Genomic DNA, 21,694 nt, shown 5'->3' on the forward strand with positions numbered 1-21,694 from the left:
GCATTTCACAACATATGCTGATGATATTAATTCTGATTGACTCTGAATATTTCAAAAACCCAAACCCCTCTCTTTGGTTGCCAACCTATATTCAGTGCCCTATTCAGTGTCACTGCTCCTATTCCTGACCCTGGCATCAGTCCGAAACTCGAACTGTTTGTGAACTACCTTCTCTAAGCCAAGAGGAGATTTGGATCACCAGTCTGTGCCACATGTTCTCCTACTTAATACTGCATGAATCTGCTACTGAATCCTCATCCCTTTGTTTTTTAAACTACCATTTTTGTCTATTGTTGGCTGGTGGTGTAGTGGCATCCGCACCGGACTTCGAGGCGAGTGGTCCTGGGTTCGAATCCCGCCAGCTCCCCGCAAGCTTTCATCCATGGTAGGTTGAGTGTCAAACTCGCAACTCAGTCTCATAAAAAAACAGAAAAATGCTAAAGAAATGGCCAGGCTGCTGCCCAATATGCCCCCAGGCACAGAAGGAAACTAAAAGAAAAAAGAATTGTGTATACCAATGGTCTCTTGGCCAGTCTCCCTCATTAATAAGGTGCTTTTGCCCACAGAACTGCTGCTTACTTTTTCTTTGTTTCTCATGCCATTTAAACTGTAGAGATTTATGTGTGGGAAAATCCCAGGAAAGCAGCATTTTCTGTGACACTCACGTCATCTGGCACCAACATCATTCCACAGTCAAAGTTATTTAGATCACATTTCTTCCCCATTCTGATGTTTGATCTGAACAGCAACTGAACCTCGTGATCATGCCTGCATGCTTTTATGCATTGAGCTGCTGCCAGATGATTGGCTAATTAGATATTTGGATGAACGAGCAGATGCGTAGTATCTAATAAAATGGCTGCTGAGCATAAATTTGCCAGTGAGCCTGGGAAAGGAGCCAGTCTAAATTAATTGAGGAAAACATGGGTTTGTTGGCAAGTCAAGTGTGAGTGTGAGAACCAAGATCGAGGAAGTGTTGGAATGGAGCATTGGTGAATGGAAAGGGAAGTGTGGGAATTGAGGGGTGGAGGAGGAAGTGTCCTGGTGAGGGAAGGGAGCAGAGAAAACAAACATTACCTACTGAGTCAGATGCCAAGACATTATGGTGTCTGAATGATTGGTTAGTGGATTGCTGGGATTTTACTCTATTTTGTTAAAACTGGATTGGTGCTTTATCTGATTAAGTAAAACTTGCTTAGTAGGAAAGCAACTTTCAGACAGTTGAGAGTTCGATGCATTTATTCAGTGTTTTTATCCTCAAAATGATAAATCAGGTATTTGAAATTGTTGTATTTATCATCAGGTTGGATTGTGTAGAGAAAAAATACGAGGGGTGATTGATAAGTTTGTGGCCTAAGGTAGAAGGAGTAAATTTTAGAAAACCTAGCACATTTATTTTTCAACATAGTTCCCCCCCCCCCCCCCCCCCACATTTACACACTTAGTCCAGCGGTCATGGAGCATACGGATCTTGGACCTCCAGAAAGTGTTCACAGCAGGAGTGATTGATAAATTCGTGGCCCCGGGTAGCAGGAGATGTTATCAACTTCAAACTTTCTGCATTATCACTCAAAGAGTTAATCTGCATGTGCATGTCATGAGAGCTGTATAACTCATCTCCTTAGGCCACGAACTTGTCTCGTTCCCCTCTTAGTATTTCCTGTCTCCCAGGACCTTGTCCTTTCTCACATGCCTTTGATTCTTTGTGACACGTGACTACACTATAGGGCTATCTACAGAAGCAAGTTGACCTACTGCTGTACCTTTGGGATATGACAGTGGTCCCCAACCAATGCGAGGAAATGATATGATTTGGCGATATGAAACGATATGAGTCAGCTGCACCTTTCCTCATTCCCTGCCACTCCCACTGTTGAACTTGAATGCACGCGAGGTCATTACCCACGTGAGGTCATCACCCGCCTAAACGCAGTGATACCCTAGCACCAGGGATCACTGGTTTGCCTCGGGTAACTGGCTGCCTCGCGCGGCCCGCGAGAAGTACCGTTGATACTGGCCTGTGAAGAAATTAAAGGGGTTAAAGAGTAATTTCGATGTTGCTGACACACCAGAGGATGCGGAGTTAATTGTACACTGTTTTCTGAACATGCTAGACATTGTTTTTGAAATTGCTAGGCCAAGGTTTAAATAAAGAACCACAATGTCCTAACGCAGGTACTTAGAAGTAAATGGGAACTATCCATGCTAAGCAGGTTCTTAGAATAATGGTCAATTACCTTATAAGTACCTTATGTTACTGTTGCTGGGCAAGTAAAGAAGAAATCGCACAATTGCTTAACAAGTGTACACGACTACATGTGTATAAAAGAGCCATGCTTGTACAAGTATTTGGAGACCCCGACGCAGACTCCAAGAGAGTGCTGAAGGAAGGTTCTGCCCAGTTGCGAGCTACTAGTAAAACAAACTGTTGCTTTATCTTCCATAGTACTGTGTGTTCTTGCATCGGGTAATGAGTAATAAGATTTAACACCTGGAGCGCGGACAGATGGGTGCCGCCTCTAGATCTGTTTAGCACACCGAATGTTTGTGGGGAACTCGGTGCTAAAATATTCACAGGCTCAGGGTTTCGTAAGTAGCAGAGCAGCTACCTCGCTGCGATCTACGGAAAGTCATCCCTCGAGCCAAACTTTTGTTGGCTGATAGATCCTACCTACCTACAAAGGGGGGCGGGCACCCGCCCTGTCGCACTCCTCACTCGGTCAGTCACTCTCTCCGGACTGTGATTGCCGCGGACCCGGTACGGGACCTCTGGCCCTTACTTTGCCCTCTTACTGGTGTGTTGCAAAGATTTTAGATGTTCTTATGTGCTGTGTGTTTAATAACCAAACATTACTTAAAATGCTATGATGCTATTGACTTATAAGTGAGTTATTATTGACTTATCACTATGTTCATGCGAGGAAAATATGCGCTGTGTGTTTAATATTAAATTCGTTAGATACACTCAATTTCATTTTTAAAAGGGTTTATTAGCCACTTATAAATATAGGTGATAATTGACTTATTACCTATATTCCGGTCCCCCTCCCCCATCAGCCGGTCTGCAAGAATATTGTCAATATTAAACCGGTCCACGGTGCAAAAAAGGTTGGTGACCCCTGTGGTAGGTGACCAAGCACCATATATCACCATACAAAGTCCACACAGAAGCACCTGAGGTCAAGATGAAATTCAGATCCTTGGATTTGTGAGACCATACAAGACTAAAAGACAAAGGAGCAGAATTAAGGCCATTCAATCCATCAATTGTGCTCCACCATTCCATCATGGCTGATTTATTATCCCTCTCAACCCCAGTCCTGTCTTCTCCCTGTAACCTTTCACAAACAAGAGAAAATCTACAGGTGCTGGAAATCCGAGCAACACACACAAAATACTGGAGGAAATCAGCAGGCCAGGCAGCATCTAGGAAAAGACTACAGTTGATATTTCGGCCCAAACCTTTCATGCCCTTGTCATGGGATGGCTGTGTAAATACGCTATACTATATCTGCTCTATGATATGCTGTGCTGCTTTTTAAAATAAGAATAAATAATAATAAAAATTTGAATTACAGAAAAATCTATCAACCTTCACTTTAAGTACATCCAGTGACTTGGCCTCCACAGCTGTCTATGGAAATGAATTCCACAGATTCAGCATCTTCTGGCTGAGGACATTCCTCATGGGAGTCTGATAGGAGAGGAGAATGGACAATAGGAGAAAGGAAAGGAGGAGGGGACCCAAGGGAAGTAATAGGCAAGTGAGAAGAAGTAGGTTAGAGTAGGGAATAAAGGGGGGGGGGGGAATCGTTCAACAGGAGGAGGAATCGATGTTCATGCCATCTGATTGGTGGGTACCCAGACGGAATACAAGCAGTGGCTCCTCCACCTTGAGGGTGGTCTCATCTTGGAACAAGAGGGGGCCATGGGTCAACATGTCGGAACGGGAATTAAAGTGTTTGGCCACCAGGAGGTTCCGTTTGTGGCGGATGGAGAGGAGGTTCTCGATAGAATGGTCCCTAAATTTACGATGGGTCTCACCATTGTAAAGGCCACATAGGGACCATCAGACACAATAGACAACCCAGCAGATTTGCAGGTGAAGTGTTGCCTCACCTGGAAGGACTGTTTGAGGTCCTGAATGGAGGTGAGCGAGAAGGTGTGTGGGCAGGTGTAACACTTAGGCCGCTTGCAGCACTAAGTGCCAGGAGGGAGATTAGTGGGGTGGGACGAATGGAGAAGGGAATCGTGGAGGGAGCAGAGAGGGAGGGAGTTAAACTTTTAAAATGTTGTTCTGCTGGCAGAGTATGGAAGAGAACATTTACCCAATATGAAATTAACACTTTTGTAATGAAAATCACATTATTGTTGAAATGGACTATTATACATTACCATTAACTTTGTTCCAACTTTCTCCACAGGTAAAACTTCTGTAATAGTGGCAGCAAGTATATCAGCCGCAGCCATAGCAACCCTTGCAACAGGTGCTGTTATCTATTATTTCTACCAAAAAGCTCAGAAAATACAAAAATACAAATTACAGGAGGCAAGGCCTAACAATAATCCACAAGTGCCGAGTGGATAGTAAAATCAGAAAATGATCAAAAATCAGAACCAAACAAAAGAGCAATAAAGGAAACTATTTTGCATCAACTTAAAAACAGTCATTGCTGATCCTGCGGGAAAAAAAATGATGGATTTGCCCAGTAATTCTTTTCCCTGCGAGACCTCCACCCCCCCCCCCCCCACCTGATGCCTGTTACGCCGCTGGTGTTTGGGGCAGCAATGAAGGTCCTCCATCTCTGGCGATGTTCAGGACTTCCTTCATCGTGTCAGTGGCTTCCTCTCGGTTTTAACTACTGTCAGGCACACAAATCCTGCGTGGAGACTCAGGAATACCATCACACTCAGATGTAGAAGGATTCTTCATTGCTGTTTCCATTACAATTTGGTTTGACCAGTCAGGGTTGTTAGCCCTGAGCTGAAACCCGGAACCTGGAGGACTGGTGGACCACTCTTAGTCTGTCCTCTACACTTTGACCTGTTTGGCGTGAGTGACCCTACCAAGGCCCAAAGCATAAAGCCCTGACTCCAGCCGACATAGCTCTCCACATCATTGAGGCACACAAGCCTCCAAACCTCACGGCAAAGTTGTGGTCTGAGTTAACATCCATAGAGACACATGAACTATTTCTTCTGCAGTTTAATATGTTTTGGAGCCTGTTGCTTTGTTGCCTCCCCTCAGTCATTATTGGTGTGTGTTAAAAGATGATTGGAGCAAGTAATTTCTTTTAAAAAAAAAAAAAAAAAAAATTGTTTTCAGCTATAGGAACATGTTCCTGTGGACCTAATTCTGGCATACGGCATTTTGGGAGCTTGCTAACAATTGGAATGGGAAAGAGGTAGCTTACAGTCACTGGAAGTGTTATCAGCTATGCATCTACTTCTGAAGACGTTCTTCGTCATATGGGAATTAAAGGTTACTTCCATTTTGTGCATATGGTTATGGCTAATGACACAAATGTGGGAAGTGTCAACATTTCCACTGATGGGGTGGGCGGTTTGGGACTTTCTGCGCTTACAGTACGTAGGCCTGTACAGTATGTGCAGCTGATTCCAGATTTGCAGTCTGTCTCAAATACTCTTCCAATTTGAGACACAAGCAAATCAAGAGGCATCAAGGAGTCTCCGCGATTATGCACTTCAAGGGGATTTTGAGTTTTCTCTCTGTCCAGCTGGTAAACACTTCATGTGTCAGAGTAAGAAAGTGACCGTTACAGAATGCTGGCCAATCGGATGAGACTGTCAGGTCAATATTGCCAAATGAATGTGACCAGGTACCCAATACCAGGGAACAACAGCCTGGGAGAGAACTTTGATCTTGGTTCACTTGGAGGCTCATTTTTTAATTCACAAGTTACTGGAATAAGTATCCTCATTGACAACACTATAATGTTTTCCCTCACTTGTCAGCAATTGACAGGGGATTTGTACATGTTTAGAAGCAGCATGTAAAATCTCCAATTTTCTGAATGACGTATTTCTTCCCCAAATGTGTAACTCTTTCCAGCCTTGCAATACCACAATAACCCTTCCCATTCATTGCCTTTTGAACTTCCCTAATTTTAATCTATTGCTGGCTTTGCCTTCAGCCATTCAGGCTGCACTCGATGGCCACGTTATTACGTACCTCCTGTACCTAATGACTGTGTGTTCATGGACTGCTGCTGCTGTAGCCCATCTGCTACAAGGTTCAATGTCCTTCTGCACACCGCTGCTGTAACCTGTGGTTTTTTTAGTTACTCTCTCCTTCCTGTCAGCTTGAACCAGTCTAACCAATTCACCTCTGGGTTCTCTCATTAATAAGATGTTTTCGCCTACAGAAACGCCACTCACTGCTTTTTTTTCTGTTTTTCCACACCATTCTCTGTAAACTCTAGAGACTTGTGTGTGCAAATCCCAAGAGATCAGCATCTTCTGAGATACTCACACCACCCTGTCTAGCACCAAAATCATTTCACGGTCAAAGTCACTTATATCACATTTCTGCCACATTTTGATGTTTGGTCAGAACAACAACTGAACCGCTTGACCATGTCTGCATGCTTTTATGCATTGAGTTGCTGCTACGTGATTGGCTGACTAGATATCTGCATCAATGAGTAGGCGTAGATGTGTAACTAATAAAGTGCATGTTCTTAAAGCTGTGTACTTTTGCATTACTCATTTGTTCCGTTTGATATCAGGGAATGTACACTGCCTATAAAAAGCATTCATCCCCATTTGCCATCTTTTATTCTACAACATTGACTCACAGTGGAGTTAATTTGGCTTTTTTAAAACACATCAACAGAAAAATACTCCATGTCAAAGTGAAAACAAATTTCTACAAACTGGTATAAATTTATTACAATTATTAAACAGAAGATAATTGATTGCTAATTACTCACCCCCCTTCAAGTCAGGATTTAGTAGATGCACCTTTGGCAGCAATTACAGCCTTGAGTCTGTGTGGATAGGTCTCTATCAGCTTTGCACATCTGGACACTGCAATCTTTTCCCCATTCTTCTTTACAAAATTGCTCAAGCTCTGTCAGATTGCATGGGGATTGTGAGTGAACAGCCCTTTTCAAGATCAGCCACAAATTCTCAATTGGATTGAGGTCTGGACTATGACTTGGCCACTCCAGGACATTAACTTTGTTGTTTTTAAGCCATTCCTGTGTATGCTTTATGCTTGGGGTTATTGTCTTGCTGGAAAAACAAATCTTCTCCCAAGTCACAGTTCTCTTGCAGACTGCATCATGTTTTGTTCCAGGATTTCCCTGTATTTTGCTGCATTCATTTTTCCCTGTATCTTAACAAGCCTTCCAGGGCCTGCGGCAGTGAAGCGTCCCCACCGCATGATGCAGCCACCACCGTGCTTCACGGTAGGGATTGTGTGTTTTTGAGGATGTGCAGTGTTTAGTCTGGCCATAAAGCTCAATTTTGGTTTCATCAGACCATAGAAACATCTTCCTGCTGACTTCAGAGTCTCCCACATCCCTTCTGGCAAATGCTAGCCAAGATTTCATGTGAGTTTTTTCCCCCCAGAAGTGACTTTCTCTTTGCCTCTCTCCATAAAGCTGTGACTGGTGAAGCACCTGGGCAACAGTTATTATATGTGCAGTCTCTCCCATCTCAGCCACTGAAGCTTCTAACTCCTCTGGAGTTGTCATGGGTCTGTTGGCGGCCTCCCTCACGAGTCCCTTTCTTGCACAGTCACTCAGTTTTTGAGGATGGTCTGCTCTAGGCAGATTTATAGCTATGCTATATTCTTTCCATTTCTTGATGATTGACAACTGTACTCCAAGGGATAGTCAGTGACTTGGAGATTTTCATGTATCCATCTCCTGACTTCTGCTTTTCTATAACTTTTTTGCCGATTTGTCTCAAAATAATCTTTTGTCTCATGGTGTCGTTTTTGCCACGATGCTGACTCTCCAGCAGCTGATTATTATTCTTCCTCTTTTTTCCTACTTGAATGTGCATTATCACTATCAACTGGACTGGAGTGTGGTGAAGAGAGCTGGAAATAAAATTCCTACTAATTCCTTATCCAGTGAAAACTAAATTACTCCAAAAAAGCCCTATAGATAGTAAATAATGAAAAGCAATATTGTGAATTAAAGTCACTTCCATAACTTAAGTTTTAAAATGAAAACTATCAACCCCAAAGATTGTAGTGCAGCCTGCGTTTGCTTTCTTTCAACCTTACTGTATATGCTTCACATTGTGAAAGAATGTGTTCCACTGTTTCATAATGATGACAAAACCTACACACCCCAGAGTGATGTTTTCCAAGAAGGTAAAAGTAGTAATTAACCGTCGTATGCCCAATTCAAACTAAAGTCAATTCCTTCTCTTCTTGTCTTACCCCCTTACACCAACAATCCGACAGTTCCATGTACTTTGTAAAGGTGTCTGCTCTTACGATCATTGTCCCACAAGTCTTGCCATAATCCCCTAATTCTTAGCCCCACCAACCCACCCCTTAGCTTCTGATTTGTTCAGTGGAAGGTCTGTATCCACAGACAAACTTTTAACAGTGTTTTTGGCCGAACAATCAACCTTCTCATTCCCCTCAACACCTCTATATGTAGAGACCCATAAGAGGTAGACATGTAGACCAATAATCTGAATATGAAATAAAGTTTGAAGAGTTTCCTTTGCAAGGACTTATTTCCTCCACCCATTATAAGCCCAAAATGAAGGCAACTAGCACTACAGTATATGCTGATAAATGGTTAGCAAGACGTTCTTTATTGTTACCTGTAATTCAGGCACAAGAACACCCACGCCAACATTCCCTGTTAAATTATCTTTTGATCCATCAGTAAAAATGGTTAGCATATCACAATAATTTTCCTTGACAGATTGATGAACCAACAGACTCTCAGGCATTTCAGGATCCTTGGACTTCATTAAATCACGCAACCTAAAATCAACTAAAGTCATTGGAAAAAAACAAGGTGGGGTTACCAAAAAAGCTGCAGTGGGACACATCCACCAAACCCATATCCCAAGCATGATAAGAACCCAGCTACCCAAAACTAAAAACTCCCTTCTTGTGATGTTTCCAACAGTCTTCCAACCCACTTTTAACAGGGTGATCATTTCTCTACCCCCTCAAATTTATCCAATATGTTAACAACATCTTCAGCCTCTGCAACTGTAAGGGTAATTGTATCATTTCAGCTAGTAAAGCTGAAACAGTGGGCAACCTTGCTGCATCACAACACAGTCTTAAAGCCTGTGCTTGTATCACATCCATACTTTTTAAATTTGAAGATGAAGCGGATCCATCAGCCACACAGCCAGAATCAAGTACAGATCAAAATAAAACAAATATAAACGGTCAACAGAGATTTTCATGCAGCATCCCAAGAATACCCATATAGACACTTAGCAGTTGGGCCTTCCCCATACAGGTGTATTTTTACTACAATCAATTGACACACCTTGACTGCACACAGGTGATTCCCATTTAACTAATTACGTGACTTCTGAAGCCAATTGGCTGCACAGTGATGATTTAGTGTTTCATTTCAGGGGGGGAGGGGTGTGAATACATGCAATCAATTATTTTGTGTTTTATATTTGTAATTAATTTCAATCACTTTGTAGAGATGTGTTCACTTTGACACTAAAGAGTCTTTTTATGTGGATCAGTGTAAAAAAAGAGCCAAATTTAATCCACCGTGATTCAATGTTGTAAAACAATTAAACATGTAAACTTCCAAGGTGGGGGGGGGGAGGTATGAATACTTTTTATAGGCATCGTAAGCGATATACAACCTGAAATTCTCGTGTTCTCATTTGACTCGATTCATTAGTCTTCCTTTTGTACGGGGGTGGGGGGTCCATTGGGTTTGATGCTCTTACCATTTGCACAATGTTTTTTTGTGTGTGGGGAAGGGGCTGTTTGATATTTTTCTTTGATTGACTACCGTGCTTTGTTTTGTGGCTATCTGGAGAAGACAAATCTCAGAGTTGTATACTGCATACATACAGGTACCTTGATAATCAATGAACTTTTGAACAGCCACAAAACACAATAAAAGCCCCAGAGACTGAAGGACAGGAAAACATGGGACGCCAAAGCCCCCTTCCCCCTCCCATGCACAAGCAGCAGCAAAAGCATCAACCCTCCCCCCAGCGTCACAAAAACATCAGTTCCCCACCCCCTCCATGCAAGCAACAGCAAAGCCCTGTAGAGACCATGACCTGACGTCCATCAACAAAAAACACTCTTCATCCCAACCCTTCAACGTCCACAGGCTCTCTTTCTCACTAACAATGGAGAGAGATATCGCTCCTGCCACAGCGAGAGAGGAGACCAGCAACTCGATGTCTCGATGTTACAGGCTGCAGTGTCGCCTATTTCAACAGCAGCGTACACTGATATCTCAATATTCTGAACTCCCACGATGCTTCAGTTGGTGACACCGGCGAGGATTCAGGTCCTCCGCAGGACCACACCCTTTGGGCGCACGTCTTCCAGGCCACTCCTGGAGATATCGAAAACACTTATTTATAATTATTTGTCCTTTCAAAACCAAAGATAGATTTAGTTTAACAATACAGGCCTGAGCTTCCAGTAACATTCCCCTTCAATTCCTCAGCATAGTCCCTCTCTGAAGCAATTGTTTAATTTGTTCCTGCATAATGCAACGTAAAGTTGGGGAGTAGCAACTTGTATTTTAATGAGGCACATACAGCAATCTGGAATAAGAATTGAATAATTTTGGACCATCATTCCAGTGTTTTGGCTTTACACCTCGTGACCCAGCTTGTTTATTTGTGCATCAGTCATTCCTTTACACCTCAGACTTTCATCCTTTTTGTCCGGGTTTGCCCAACTCCAAGCGTGGAGAGCTAGTTTCTGGTCGGAGTGAGAAGCCGCATAACAAAATTGTTGCCAGCATTTCCATTCGTGCTAAGAACCAACACAAAGACTGACAGGATACCAAACACACACAGCATTTGAATGAAATTATTTACACAAAGGAACATTGGGTGAGAGATGAAACAGAAGGTCATTTAAGAGGACCTTCAGTTAGGCAGATCTTAACTCTCTCATCAATTAAGTGTTCTGCCAGATACAAAGTTTCCATCTTCTTCCACTTGGGCATTCTAACTTTCCTCTGATGCTATTGACTGTAACCCCATTGTCATAATCTATTCATCCACATCCGTCATCTGCCTCCTTGTCCTGCTCCAGGGTGACCTTCTGTTTGATCCCTTGCCTAACATTCCAAGTGGTGCTTTTTCCAACTTGCTCAACGCACAATGGCCAAAGACCTTCTATTTTGGGGTCCTGATGGAGAGTCGACTGTTTAGTCTTTTCCAAGCTGCTGCCTGGCCTGCTGAGTTCCTCCAGCATTTTGGGGTGTGTGCTGCTCCAATTTCCAGCATCTGCAGATTTTCTCTTGCTTGTGATTGGACCTTCCATTTTAATCTGCTCTCTCCTACCTATTTTCTTTTCTCCTATATTGGTTGCAATCTGTCACATCTCAAACTTGTTGAAAAATCATTGACCTGAAAAGTGAACTCTGTTTCTCTCTTTCACAGATCCTGCTTGAACTGTTGTGTATTTCCAATGTTTTCTGGTTTATTTCTAGCATTTGTTTGATTTTGATCTGACTTAAAGCTGTCTTAATTCATTAAAGGCACCTCTTAAATTCAAATTGTTAATGAGTTTTGGCTGACAACCATTAAAATTACAAGACAATTAAAATGAAGTGCAAGCATCAGCTATTCAAAATGACTCCACCAGTCATAAAAATCAAAGTTGGTCTTCTACTCCAATGCCGCTCTGATACTTTATCACCATAATCACTTGTTATCCAGAAACCTGTCGATTTCTTGAATGAGTTCAGAAACAGATCAGGGTGAAGAATTCCAAAGAATGCTCAAAGCTTCCTAATCACTTGCCTTGCCTGCATGTTGGGATTCAGTGATTCTCGGCTTTTCTGTTTTCTGCATCAAAGTATGTAACTTTATGTGGACTTGGGTCATGTTCTTACCCAATCATCATGTCCCTTATCTTTGTTAAGCTTATTTACTACCTGCTCCTTACCTAGAATCTCACTGAGTTCTGTATCACCAGTATATTTTTTTAAGTCTGATACTTGGGCCCTCAGACCAGTTATTGATATGGACCACGAATAGTTGATTCCTGAGAACCAAACTTTACAACCCCCCAGGAGTCACAGCTGGAGAAAAATCTGTTTACTCATACACTTTGCCTTGTGTCCAACTACTAAATTAATCATTATTCAACTCAGTCATTAATTTGGCTGTGTTCCCAGTGCTCTAATCTTGCTGACCAGCTTCCTGTTGAGTAGCAAATTATTTCTGTATCCTTTTCTGTTTATCTTTAAGAGGAATGCAATTACTGCTGGAATATTTAATTGCTTAAAAAACTGTATGTCAGAGATCATCTTTAGTTTCCCAGTAATAAACGGGATGGAATTTGGGGCCTTAGCAACGATCTGTGTGGTTGCCAACGAAGAGTCATCTTTTATAATGTTGACATGATCCATGATCCATACTGTATCCTTTTCCCTTCCAGCTTGGTTTTAAATGAATTCATGGAAGTTTGTTTAATTTTTGCATACATATGAACAGATTTTGCAAAACAAATGTGAAAATGCATTCTTTGTAGATACAGAACTCAGAATAAACTTTTATTAATGAAAATCAGAGCAAAACCAAAAGTGTGCGTAATTGTAAGTTTTGTTGTTAGTACAGTTAATGGTGACTTGGCGAAACAACTTTTACTTTGAGAAAAGAGTTAGTTCAACATTTTAAAGGTAATTTGGCAACATTTTCCAAAGAGACTGATATCCGGAGGATCTGATCACAATGTCCTCAATCATGACCCATGTTGTGGTGAGGTCCAGTCATAAAATAGCAGCAGTGTAGAAATGAAAGTTCTCTGCTGGTGAAAGAGTAATGCTTCTCATTAACAATAACATCAGGGAAAAACTTAGTCTGCTGATCACAACACTGGTGTTAGCTGAGTACTCTGAGCTAACTTACTGCCCAGTGGCCTTTATCCCACCGCTTTAAAATTTCCCAGTGAATGAGGCCAAATGTCTGCCATCTCACAAGCATGATGAGTCTGGGACACCCGCCTGTTCCTCTCATCTCTCCCTTTGGCCTTTTTACTGCACAGCGCTCAACCTATTAAACCCAAACAGTACCGCCTTCCTCAGCACCTTCACCTCATTCTCAACTTCCAGACCACATTCTAATGCCACTTCCTGTCCCCTCACCCAGCCGACCCTTAAATAACCAAGTATTCCCATTCCTGATACCACAACGCAAACATCACTTCCTGTCAACAACATTCAAATCTATCAACAGATTTGTGCTGAAAACCCAGAGAAACATCATCTCAATCCGCTGCGGCGAGAGTCTGCTGGGCGAGCAGATTTGAAGAACCGGCTGTTGCTCATACAGCAGGCTCCCCCGCTCCACGTCACGTCCAAGGGAAGGGGCAAGCGTTGATACAGCTTGGCACCAGTGTCGTCGCAGAGGTTGCCAGAGTGAAGTTGTAAACAACATTAAGCTGCCTGAGGGACCCTGGCTCCAGATTTCTTCCTCGCGGTTTACCCCCGAACCCTTTCCCATGGGTGGGTATGGCCACAAGGCAGCGAAGGTTTAAAATGAGAGTTTTCCTTCTCCAACACCACTCAACTAGCTGCTATATCTCACTTCTGTATAACCTCTCATCGCCATCTGGAATACTGCCAACGGCAAATTTTTTACCTGGCATTTCAGCTTGGTCTATCCACACAGTCATGGGGGTAGAAAGAGAGGGAGTAGAGCAGTGAGAAACAGTATCTTAATGTAGTATATGGTGATATACACTTACATTGATAATGAGTTTGTTTGAACTTTGAGCTTTGAAATTCTCCACATGTTGTGGTCTCAATTATCCTGCTTCTTCAACTGAGTAGAGTTTAGAAATTGATTAGAGGGCAATTGGGAGCAGTTGAAAGAGGAGATTTCACCTTTTGCCTTTAATATTTTGAGGAAATTATATAAATGTGAGGAAGAAAGAAGTTGTTAGTCTGTTTAGTTAAGGAAGGGAGTTTATAAATAAAATATTATTGTTGTACACTAAGTTACAAAAGAATGGTTTGTGTATCTATCGTCCAGCAAGCCTTCTCACCACTGAGAATATTCTGCGTAAGTTAATCTGTAATTGATGACTCAGTCCTGAATTCTTTTTGTTGCAGAGTGACGGCAGTATGAGAGAATGATTTCTTGACTATGAGGAAGGAAGCAGTATCTGGGTGGCATCTGGTTAGAAAGATGACATTTTAGAGCAGCAGGCTTTCAGGGGGGAAAAGAGAAACGTCTGGGCAATCTTATTTTCCCCTGGACAGAGGGAATGAAGTTATGAGGATGGTGGTATTTTGAAAATGATGAGGTTTTAAATGAAAACCTCTTGACCATTGAGAAGGACACTGTACCTGGAAAATTTAGTAAAGAGAATACTGGTATTTGGAAGAAATTTCCAATTAAAAGGAGGAGATATTGGCATGCCTTTGCAGGTTTATAACATGTAAATTCCCAGGGTATATGCCCGAGGCTGCTTATAGGAGGGAAAGGAAGAGATTGCTGTTACTCTTGTCAAAAACCTTCATATCTTCTCTTGCTGCAGAAGAGATGCAAGGTAATTGTAGTATCTTTACTCAAGGGTAGCAGAGATAAGCAATGTAATTACAGACCGTTACGTTTATCGTTAGTGGTAGGGAAATTATTGGAGAAAAATCCGTGGGACAGGATTAAACTGCTCCTGGAGAAACAATGTGGTTTTGATAAAGGAATTGAGTTTTTTTTTAGAAATATTTAGGTAAGGATGTCAGTACAAGAAGTTCAATCGTTTAATTGGTGTTAAGTCTACATAAGTGTAAGCAAGATCTTTGACAAGGCCCCACGTGAGAGATTGGTTCATTTTTAATATCGCATGACATCCAGGGGAATTTGGCAGATTTGCTCGGTAACAGGAAGCAGAGGGCAATGGCAGAGAATTGAAAGTCTGTGTGCAGTGACATACCACAGGATCACTCCTGGGATGGGAAGCTTGCTGCTTTTTTATAATACAATAATAACAATAAAGGGCTGTAAGAGAGAGTGAGTGTGTGTGGTGTGTGTGTGTGTGTAAGGAATGGGTCTCATTTTGCTGTTGTTATTTTGTAGTAGTGAATGGGGATTCCATCATTAGAGGAGGAGACAGGAGATTCTGTGGGTATGATCGAGACACCCGGATGGTATGTTGCCTCCCAAGTGCCAGGGTCAGGGGTATTTCAGATCAGGTTCACAACATTCTAAAGGGGGAGAATGAGCAGAGAGAAGTCTTGGTTCATAGTGGCACCAATATCATAGTCAGGAGGTCCTGAGAGATTTTAGGGAGCTATGTAGACAGCTGAAAAGCAGGATTGCCAAGGTAGTAATCTCTAGGTTGCTCTCCATGCCATGCACCAGTGAGGGTAAGAATAGGATGATTTGGCAGTTTCTCAGTGGCTGAGAAACTGGTTGTGGAGAAGGACTTCAGATTTCTGGATCATTGGGATCTCTTCTGGGGAAAGTATGATCTCTGTATAAAAGGGAGACGTTACACCTGAACCTGAGGGGGACCAATAGCCTTTCAGGCAAGTTTTCTAGAGCTGTTGGGGAGGTATTAAACTAATTTGGCAGGGGTTGGGAACCAGACTGAATGGGCTATGGACAGGGCTGTTGGTTTATGAGCAGAGGCAGTAGGTAGTGAGACTGTTGGAAAGGACAGACAGATGATTGGGCAAAATTGTAGTCAGTCAGATGAGTTACAATGTAAAAGGAGGACAAAATCAAAAAGGGTGACGAATACAGAACAGAAGGTAATATATTTGAATGTATACAGTATATGGAACAATAACCATACAATTACAGCACAGAAACAGGCCATCTCAGCCCTTCTAGTCTATGCCAAACGCTTACTTTCACCTAATCCCACTGACCTGCACACAGCCCATAACCCTCCATTCCTTTCCTGTCCATATACCTATCCAATTTTACTTTAAATGACAATACTGAACCTGCCTCTACCACTTCTATTGGAAGCTTGTTCCACACAGCTACCACTGTCTGAGTAAAGAAATTCCCCCTCATGTTACCCTTAAACTTTTGCCCCCTAAGTCTCAACACATGTCCTCTTGTTTGAATCTCCTGTACTCTCAATGGAAAAAGCCTATTCACGTCAACTCTATCTATCCCCCTCATAATTTTAAATAGCCCTATCAAGTCCCCCCTCAACCTTCTATGCTCCAAAGAATAAAGACCTAACTTGTTCAGCCTTTCCCTGTAACTTAGGTGCTGAAACCCAGGTAACATTCTAGTAAATCAAGCTGGATGATCTTGTAGCACACCTAGAGACTGGCAGCTATGACATTGTGGGCATCACTGAGTCATGGCTGAAAGATTATAGTTGGGAGCTTAACATCCATGGATACATATTGTATTGAAAAGACAGGCAGGTCGCCAGAGGGGCGTAGGGTGGCTCTGAAATCATTAGAAAGAGGTGACATGGGATAAGAAGATGCAGAATCATTGTGGGTGAAGGAAATGCAAGGGTAGAAAGACCTCGATGGCAGTTACATACAAGCCTCTGAACAGTACTAGGATGTGCGCTACAAATTACAATGGGAGATTGAAAAGGTATTTCAAAAAGGCAATGTTACAGTTATCTTGGGGAATTACAATATGCAGATAGTTTGGGAAAATCAGGTCAGTGTTGGATCTCTTGAGAGAGAATTTATAGACTGCCAATGAGGTGGCTTTTTATAGCAGCTTGTGGTTGAGCCCACTAGGGGATCAGTGTTGTGTAATAAACCTGTTTTGATTTGGGAGCTTGAAGTAAAGGGACCCTTAGGAGACAGTAATCATAATGTGACAGAATTTGCCCTGCGATTTGAGAGAGAGGAGCTAAAGTCAGATTTATCAGTATTATAATGAAGTAAAGGGATTTGCAGAGGCATGAGAGAAGAGCTGGCCAAAGTTGATTGGAAGGGGACACCAGCAGGGATGGCAGCAGAACAATGATGACTGGAGTTTCTAGGAGCGATTTGGGAGAACAGGTAGATACATCCCAAAGAGGAGGAAGCATTCTAAAGTCAGGATGACGCCGTGTGGCTGACAAGCGATGTCAAAGCCAACATAAAAGCAAAAGAGAGGTCATATAATATGCATAAATTAGTGGGAAATTAGAGGATTAGAAACCTTTTAAAAACCAAAAGAAGGCAACTAAAAAGGGCATCAGGGGAATAACATTCAAATATGAAGGTAAGCTAGCCAACAATATCCAAGAGGATACCAAAGGCTTTTCCAAATATATAAAGAGTAAAAGAGAGGTGGGAGTAGATATTGGACCACTGTAAACTGACATTGGAAAGGTAGTAATGGAGGACAAGGAAATGATGGGCAAATCGAATAAGTAGGTTGCATCCATCTTCACTGCAGGAAATACTAGCAGTAAGCTGGAAGATTGCGATTGTCAGGGGGCAGAAGTGAGTGTAGATACCATCATTCGGCAGAAGGTGGTCGAGAAACTGAAAGGTCTGAAGGACCAGATGGACTACATCCCATGGTCCTGAAAAAGGTATGAAAGCATTAGTAATGATCTTTCTAGAATAGTTCCAGAGCACTGAAAATTTGCAAATGCCACTCCGCTCTTCAAGTTGGGAGGGAGGCAGAAGAAAGGTAATTATAAGTCAGTTCAGACCTCAGTGCTTAGGAAGACTGAGTCGATTGTTAAGGATGTGGTTTCAGATTACTTGGAGGCACAAGATAAAATAGGCTGTAGTCAGCATGACAAACAAAAGAAAATCTGCCAGTGCTGGAAATCCGAGCAACACACCCAAAATGCTGGAGGAACTCGGCAGGCCAGGCAGATCTATGGAAGGAAGTACAGTCAGCGTTTTAGGCCAAAACCCTTCTGCAGGACTGGAGAAAAAAAAGCTGAGGAGTAGATTTAAAAGCTGGGGGAAGGGGAGAGAGAACCCACCAGGAGATAGGAGAGACCTGGGGGGTAGACAGATAAAGTAAAGAGCTGGGAAGTTGATTGGTGAAAGAGACAGAGGCCATGAAAGAAAGAAAAATGGGGAAGGAGCACCAGAGGGAGGCAATGGGTGGGCAAGGAGATGAGGTGAGAGAGGGAAAAGGGGATGAGAAAAGGGACGGGGGTGGTTGGGGGGCATTGCCAGAAGTTTGAGAAAATCGATGTTTATGCCATCAGGTTGGAGGCTACCCAAACAAAATATAAAGTGTTGTTCCTCCGACCTAAGTGTGGCCTCATCATGACAGTGGAGGAGACCATGGATGGACATATTGGAATGGGAATGGGAAGTGGAATTAAAATGGGTGGCCACTGGGAGATCCCGCTTGTCCTGGCGGATGGAGCGTAGATGCTCGGCGGTGGTCTCCCAATTTAAGTTGGGTCTCACTGATGTACAGGAGGCCACACTGGGAGCACTGAATGGAGTGAAGTGTTACATCACCTGGAAGGACTGTTTGGGTCCCTGGATGACAGTGAGGGAGGAGGTGTAGGGACAGGTGTAGCAATTGTTCTGGTTTCAAGGATAAGTGCCAGGAAAGGAGATCGGCGGGGGGGGGGGTGGGCGGGGTGTGGGGGTGGGACAAATGGACAAGTGAGATGCTTAGGGAGTGATCCCTGCGGAAAGCAGAAAGTGGGGGGAAGGGAAAGATATGGTATCCCGCTGGAGGTGGCGGAGGCTGGTGGGGTGGTAGGTGAGGACAAGAGGAATCCTAGGAATCCCATCCCTGGTAGGGCGGTGGGAGGATGGGGTAAGAGCAGACGTGCATGAAATGGAAGAGATGCTGTTGAGGACAGTGTTGATGTTGGAGGAAGGGAAGCCCCTTTCTTTGAAAAAGGAGAACATCTTTTCTATGGAAGGAAGTACAGTCAGCGTTTTAGGCCAAAACCCTTCTGCATGACTGGAGAAAAAAAGCTGAGGAGTAGATTTAAAAGCTGGGGGAGGGGAGAGAGAACCACCAGGAGATAGGAGAGACCTAGCGGGGCGGGGGGGGGGGGGGGAGACGGATAAAGTAAAGAGCTGGGAAGTTGATTGGTGCAAGAGGCAGAGGCCATGAAAGAAAGAAAAATGGGGAAGAAGCACCAGAGGGAGGCAGTGGGTGGGCAAGTAGGCAGCATCTATGGAAGGAAGTACAGTCAATGTTTTAGGCCAAAACCTAAAACGAAGTGTAGTCCAGGTAGCCTCCGTGTCCAGCATACAATTCTCTGAAACTTTCGCCACCTCCAACGGGATCCCACCACCAAGCACACCTTTCCCTCCCCTCCCACCACCGCTTTCATTGAAACCTATTGAATATTGAAAGGCCTAGATGGAGTGGGTGTGGAGCGGATGTTTTCTGTAGTAGGGGAGTCTCGAACCAGAAGGTGCAGCCTTGGAATAGAGGAATGTCTATTTAGAAAGGAGATGAGAAGGAATTTTTTTAGCCAGAGGGTGGTGACACAGTAGAATCCATTGCCATAAGTGACTTGGGAGGCCTGGTCATTGGATGCATTTAAAGTGGAGGTTGGTGGGTCTTGATTAGTCAGGCATGAAATTTTATGGGGAGAAGGCAGGAGAGAATGGTTTTGACAAGAAAATGGTTCAGTCATGATGAAATGGTGGAGCGGACTCGATAGGCCAAATGGCCTAACTCTGCTCCTCTGCCTCATGGTGATCCAGGGTATTGCTTGTGGGGGGAATGTATTTAGGATGCTAATACAGATGAAAGTCAAAGTGTTTCTAGTAGGCAATCGTTATACTGCTTGATATTCTTGTAGTGAGATTGTTACTTGCCACTTGTCAGCCCAAGCCAGAATTTTGTCCATTTCTTTTAGTGTTGTGAACAAGAACATTTAAACATCAATATTTGGCATCCAGTCACCATTAAAAACATAATATTCTTTAATTTTTTTGTGCACCAAATTGGATGACCTTGCATCCTATTCCATTTGGGAATAGTCCTCCCAACTGCTGCATTTTATCTGTGTGAAAAGGGAAGAATGAAAGCTTCTTCTTCCCAGCAGTCTGAAATCCAGTCAGAACAACATGAAATGGAATGGCCACTTGCTCGGATGCAAGATAATTTAAGTTGTTAATTGTTCCTGTTTACAGTCAATTTCATTGTCACTGTTCTGCTCCTGCAGTTGCATCTAACTTCAAGGATTCTTGAGTCAGATGCTAATATTTGTGAACGAGGTCAGGGCCAGCCTCTGACAGGAAATACATAATAAATTCTTTGCAGCGAGTTAATCTTCATGCCAAACAAGGACTAAGCATTCAAATCACAAACAAGAGAAAATTTGGAGATGCCAGAAATCTGAGTAACACACACAAACTGCTGAAAAAAGTACACTTGACTTTTCAGGCTGAAACCCTTCAACAGGACTGGAGAAAAAAAGCTGAGAAGATTTAAAGGGTGGGGGGAGGGGGAGAGAGAAGCACAAGGCGATAGGAGAAACTGGGAGGGGGAGGGATGAAGTAAAGAGCAGGGAAATTAACTGGTGAAAGAGATACAGGGCTGGAGAAGGGGGACTCTGATAGGAGAAGACAGAAGGCCATGGAAGAAAGAAAAGTGGGGGAGGAGCACCAGAGGGAGGCAATGGGCAGGCAAGGAGATAAGGTGAGAGAGGGAAAAGGGGTTGGCAGTGGTAAAGGGGGATCCGTTACCCAAATTTCGAGAAATTGATGCTCATGCCATCAAGTTGGAGGTTATCCAGGTATAGTATAAGGCGCTGTTCCTCCAACTCGAGCATCATTGTGACAGTAGAGGAGGCTGTGGATAGACATATAGAAAAGGCATTAACCATTTCCTATCATTTAATTGGAAAATGATTGATCTGTTTTTGTTCCACATGGCTTACCCTGCATAAGTTCAGGAGGAATTGATTTGCCCACCAAGGATGATACTCTACAATGGTTGAGTTGAATATTATTGGTATTTTTAGGGGGATAATGGATAAGCATGATGGAAACAGGGTTGAAAGAACACACTGATGAAATGTGGGAGAAAGCTTGTGCTTTTCTCCTCCATTCACCATTCCCTCATTCCTATTTCACTCTCTCACCTTATCTCCCTACCTGCCCATCACATCCTCTGAGGCTCTTCCCCCAAAACACCTTGTGTGGATATGGTAGAGTGAAGAGTCGCCATCTGTGATGTACAGTTCCATATCTCCATGATTTTACCTCATATTTTACCAAATTAGCATTTCAAATATAGGTTCTTAACCTGTGATGTTAACTAATTTCTATTTCCACAGACGCTGCCTGACGTGCTGAGCGCTGCCTTTACTTTCTGTTTTTGTTTTAGCTTTTCAGACTTTGGGATGAGCTGTGATGAGGGAGCAAGATACCCATAAATACAAGTTTGAAGAATAGTAGATCAGCAAGTCCGGACGGTAATATTGTCGAGCTAGGCGTAAAGTTAAATGGAGAAGTAAAAATAATTTTATGTGCATGGAAAAAAGATAAGCAGTCAAATATTAGGGATCAAGTTAGCAACCTATCTCTAACAACTGATGTAGGTGAGGTGTGTAAGTGAATACTTCTCATCTGTGTTCAAAATC

At 42.9% G+C, this 21,694-nt stretch overlaps 1 protein-coding gene across 3 annotated transcripts in view; it reads left to right on the forward strand.

Annotated features, from left to right (window-relative positions):
• Positions 1-6,960, forward strand: part of LOC140740239 (sialic acid-binding Ig-like lectin 10) — a 30,894-nt gene extending 23,934 nt beyond the window's left edge. For 2 of the 3 annotated variants that reach the window (XM_073069337.1, XM_073069338.1), the window contains exon 5: positions 4,425-6,959. In XM_073069337.1, the coding sequence (XP_072925438.1) occupies positions 4,425-4,588 (164 nt within the window). In that variant the 3' untranslated portion in view covers positions 4,589-6,959. Of the gene's footprint in view, positions 1-309; positions 386-4,424 lie in introns of all 3 variants that reach the window. The other variant, XM_073069340.1, reaches the window with a different exon arrangement.
• Positions 6,961-21,694: the final 14,734 nt, after the last annotated feature.

Source organism: Hemitrygon akajei, chromosome 16, assembly GCF_048418815.1.
Source record: "Hemitrygon akajei chromosome 16, sHemAka1.3, whole genome shotgun sequence".
In the NCBI taxonomy this organism is placed as follows: Eukaryota; Metazoa; Chordata; class Chondrichthyes; order Myliobatiformes; family Dasyatidae; genus Hemitrygon; species Hemitrygon akajei.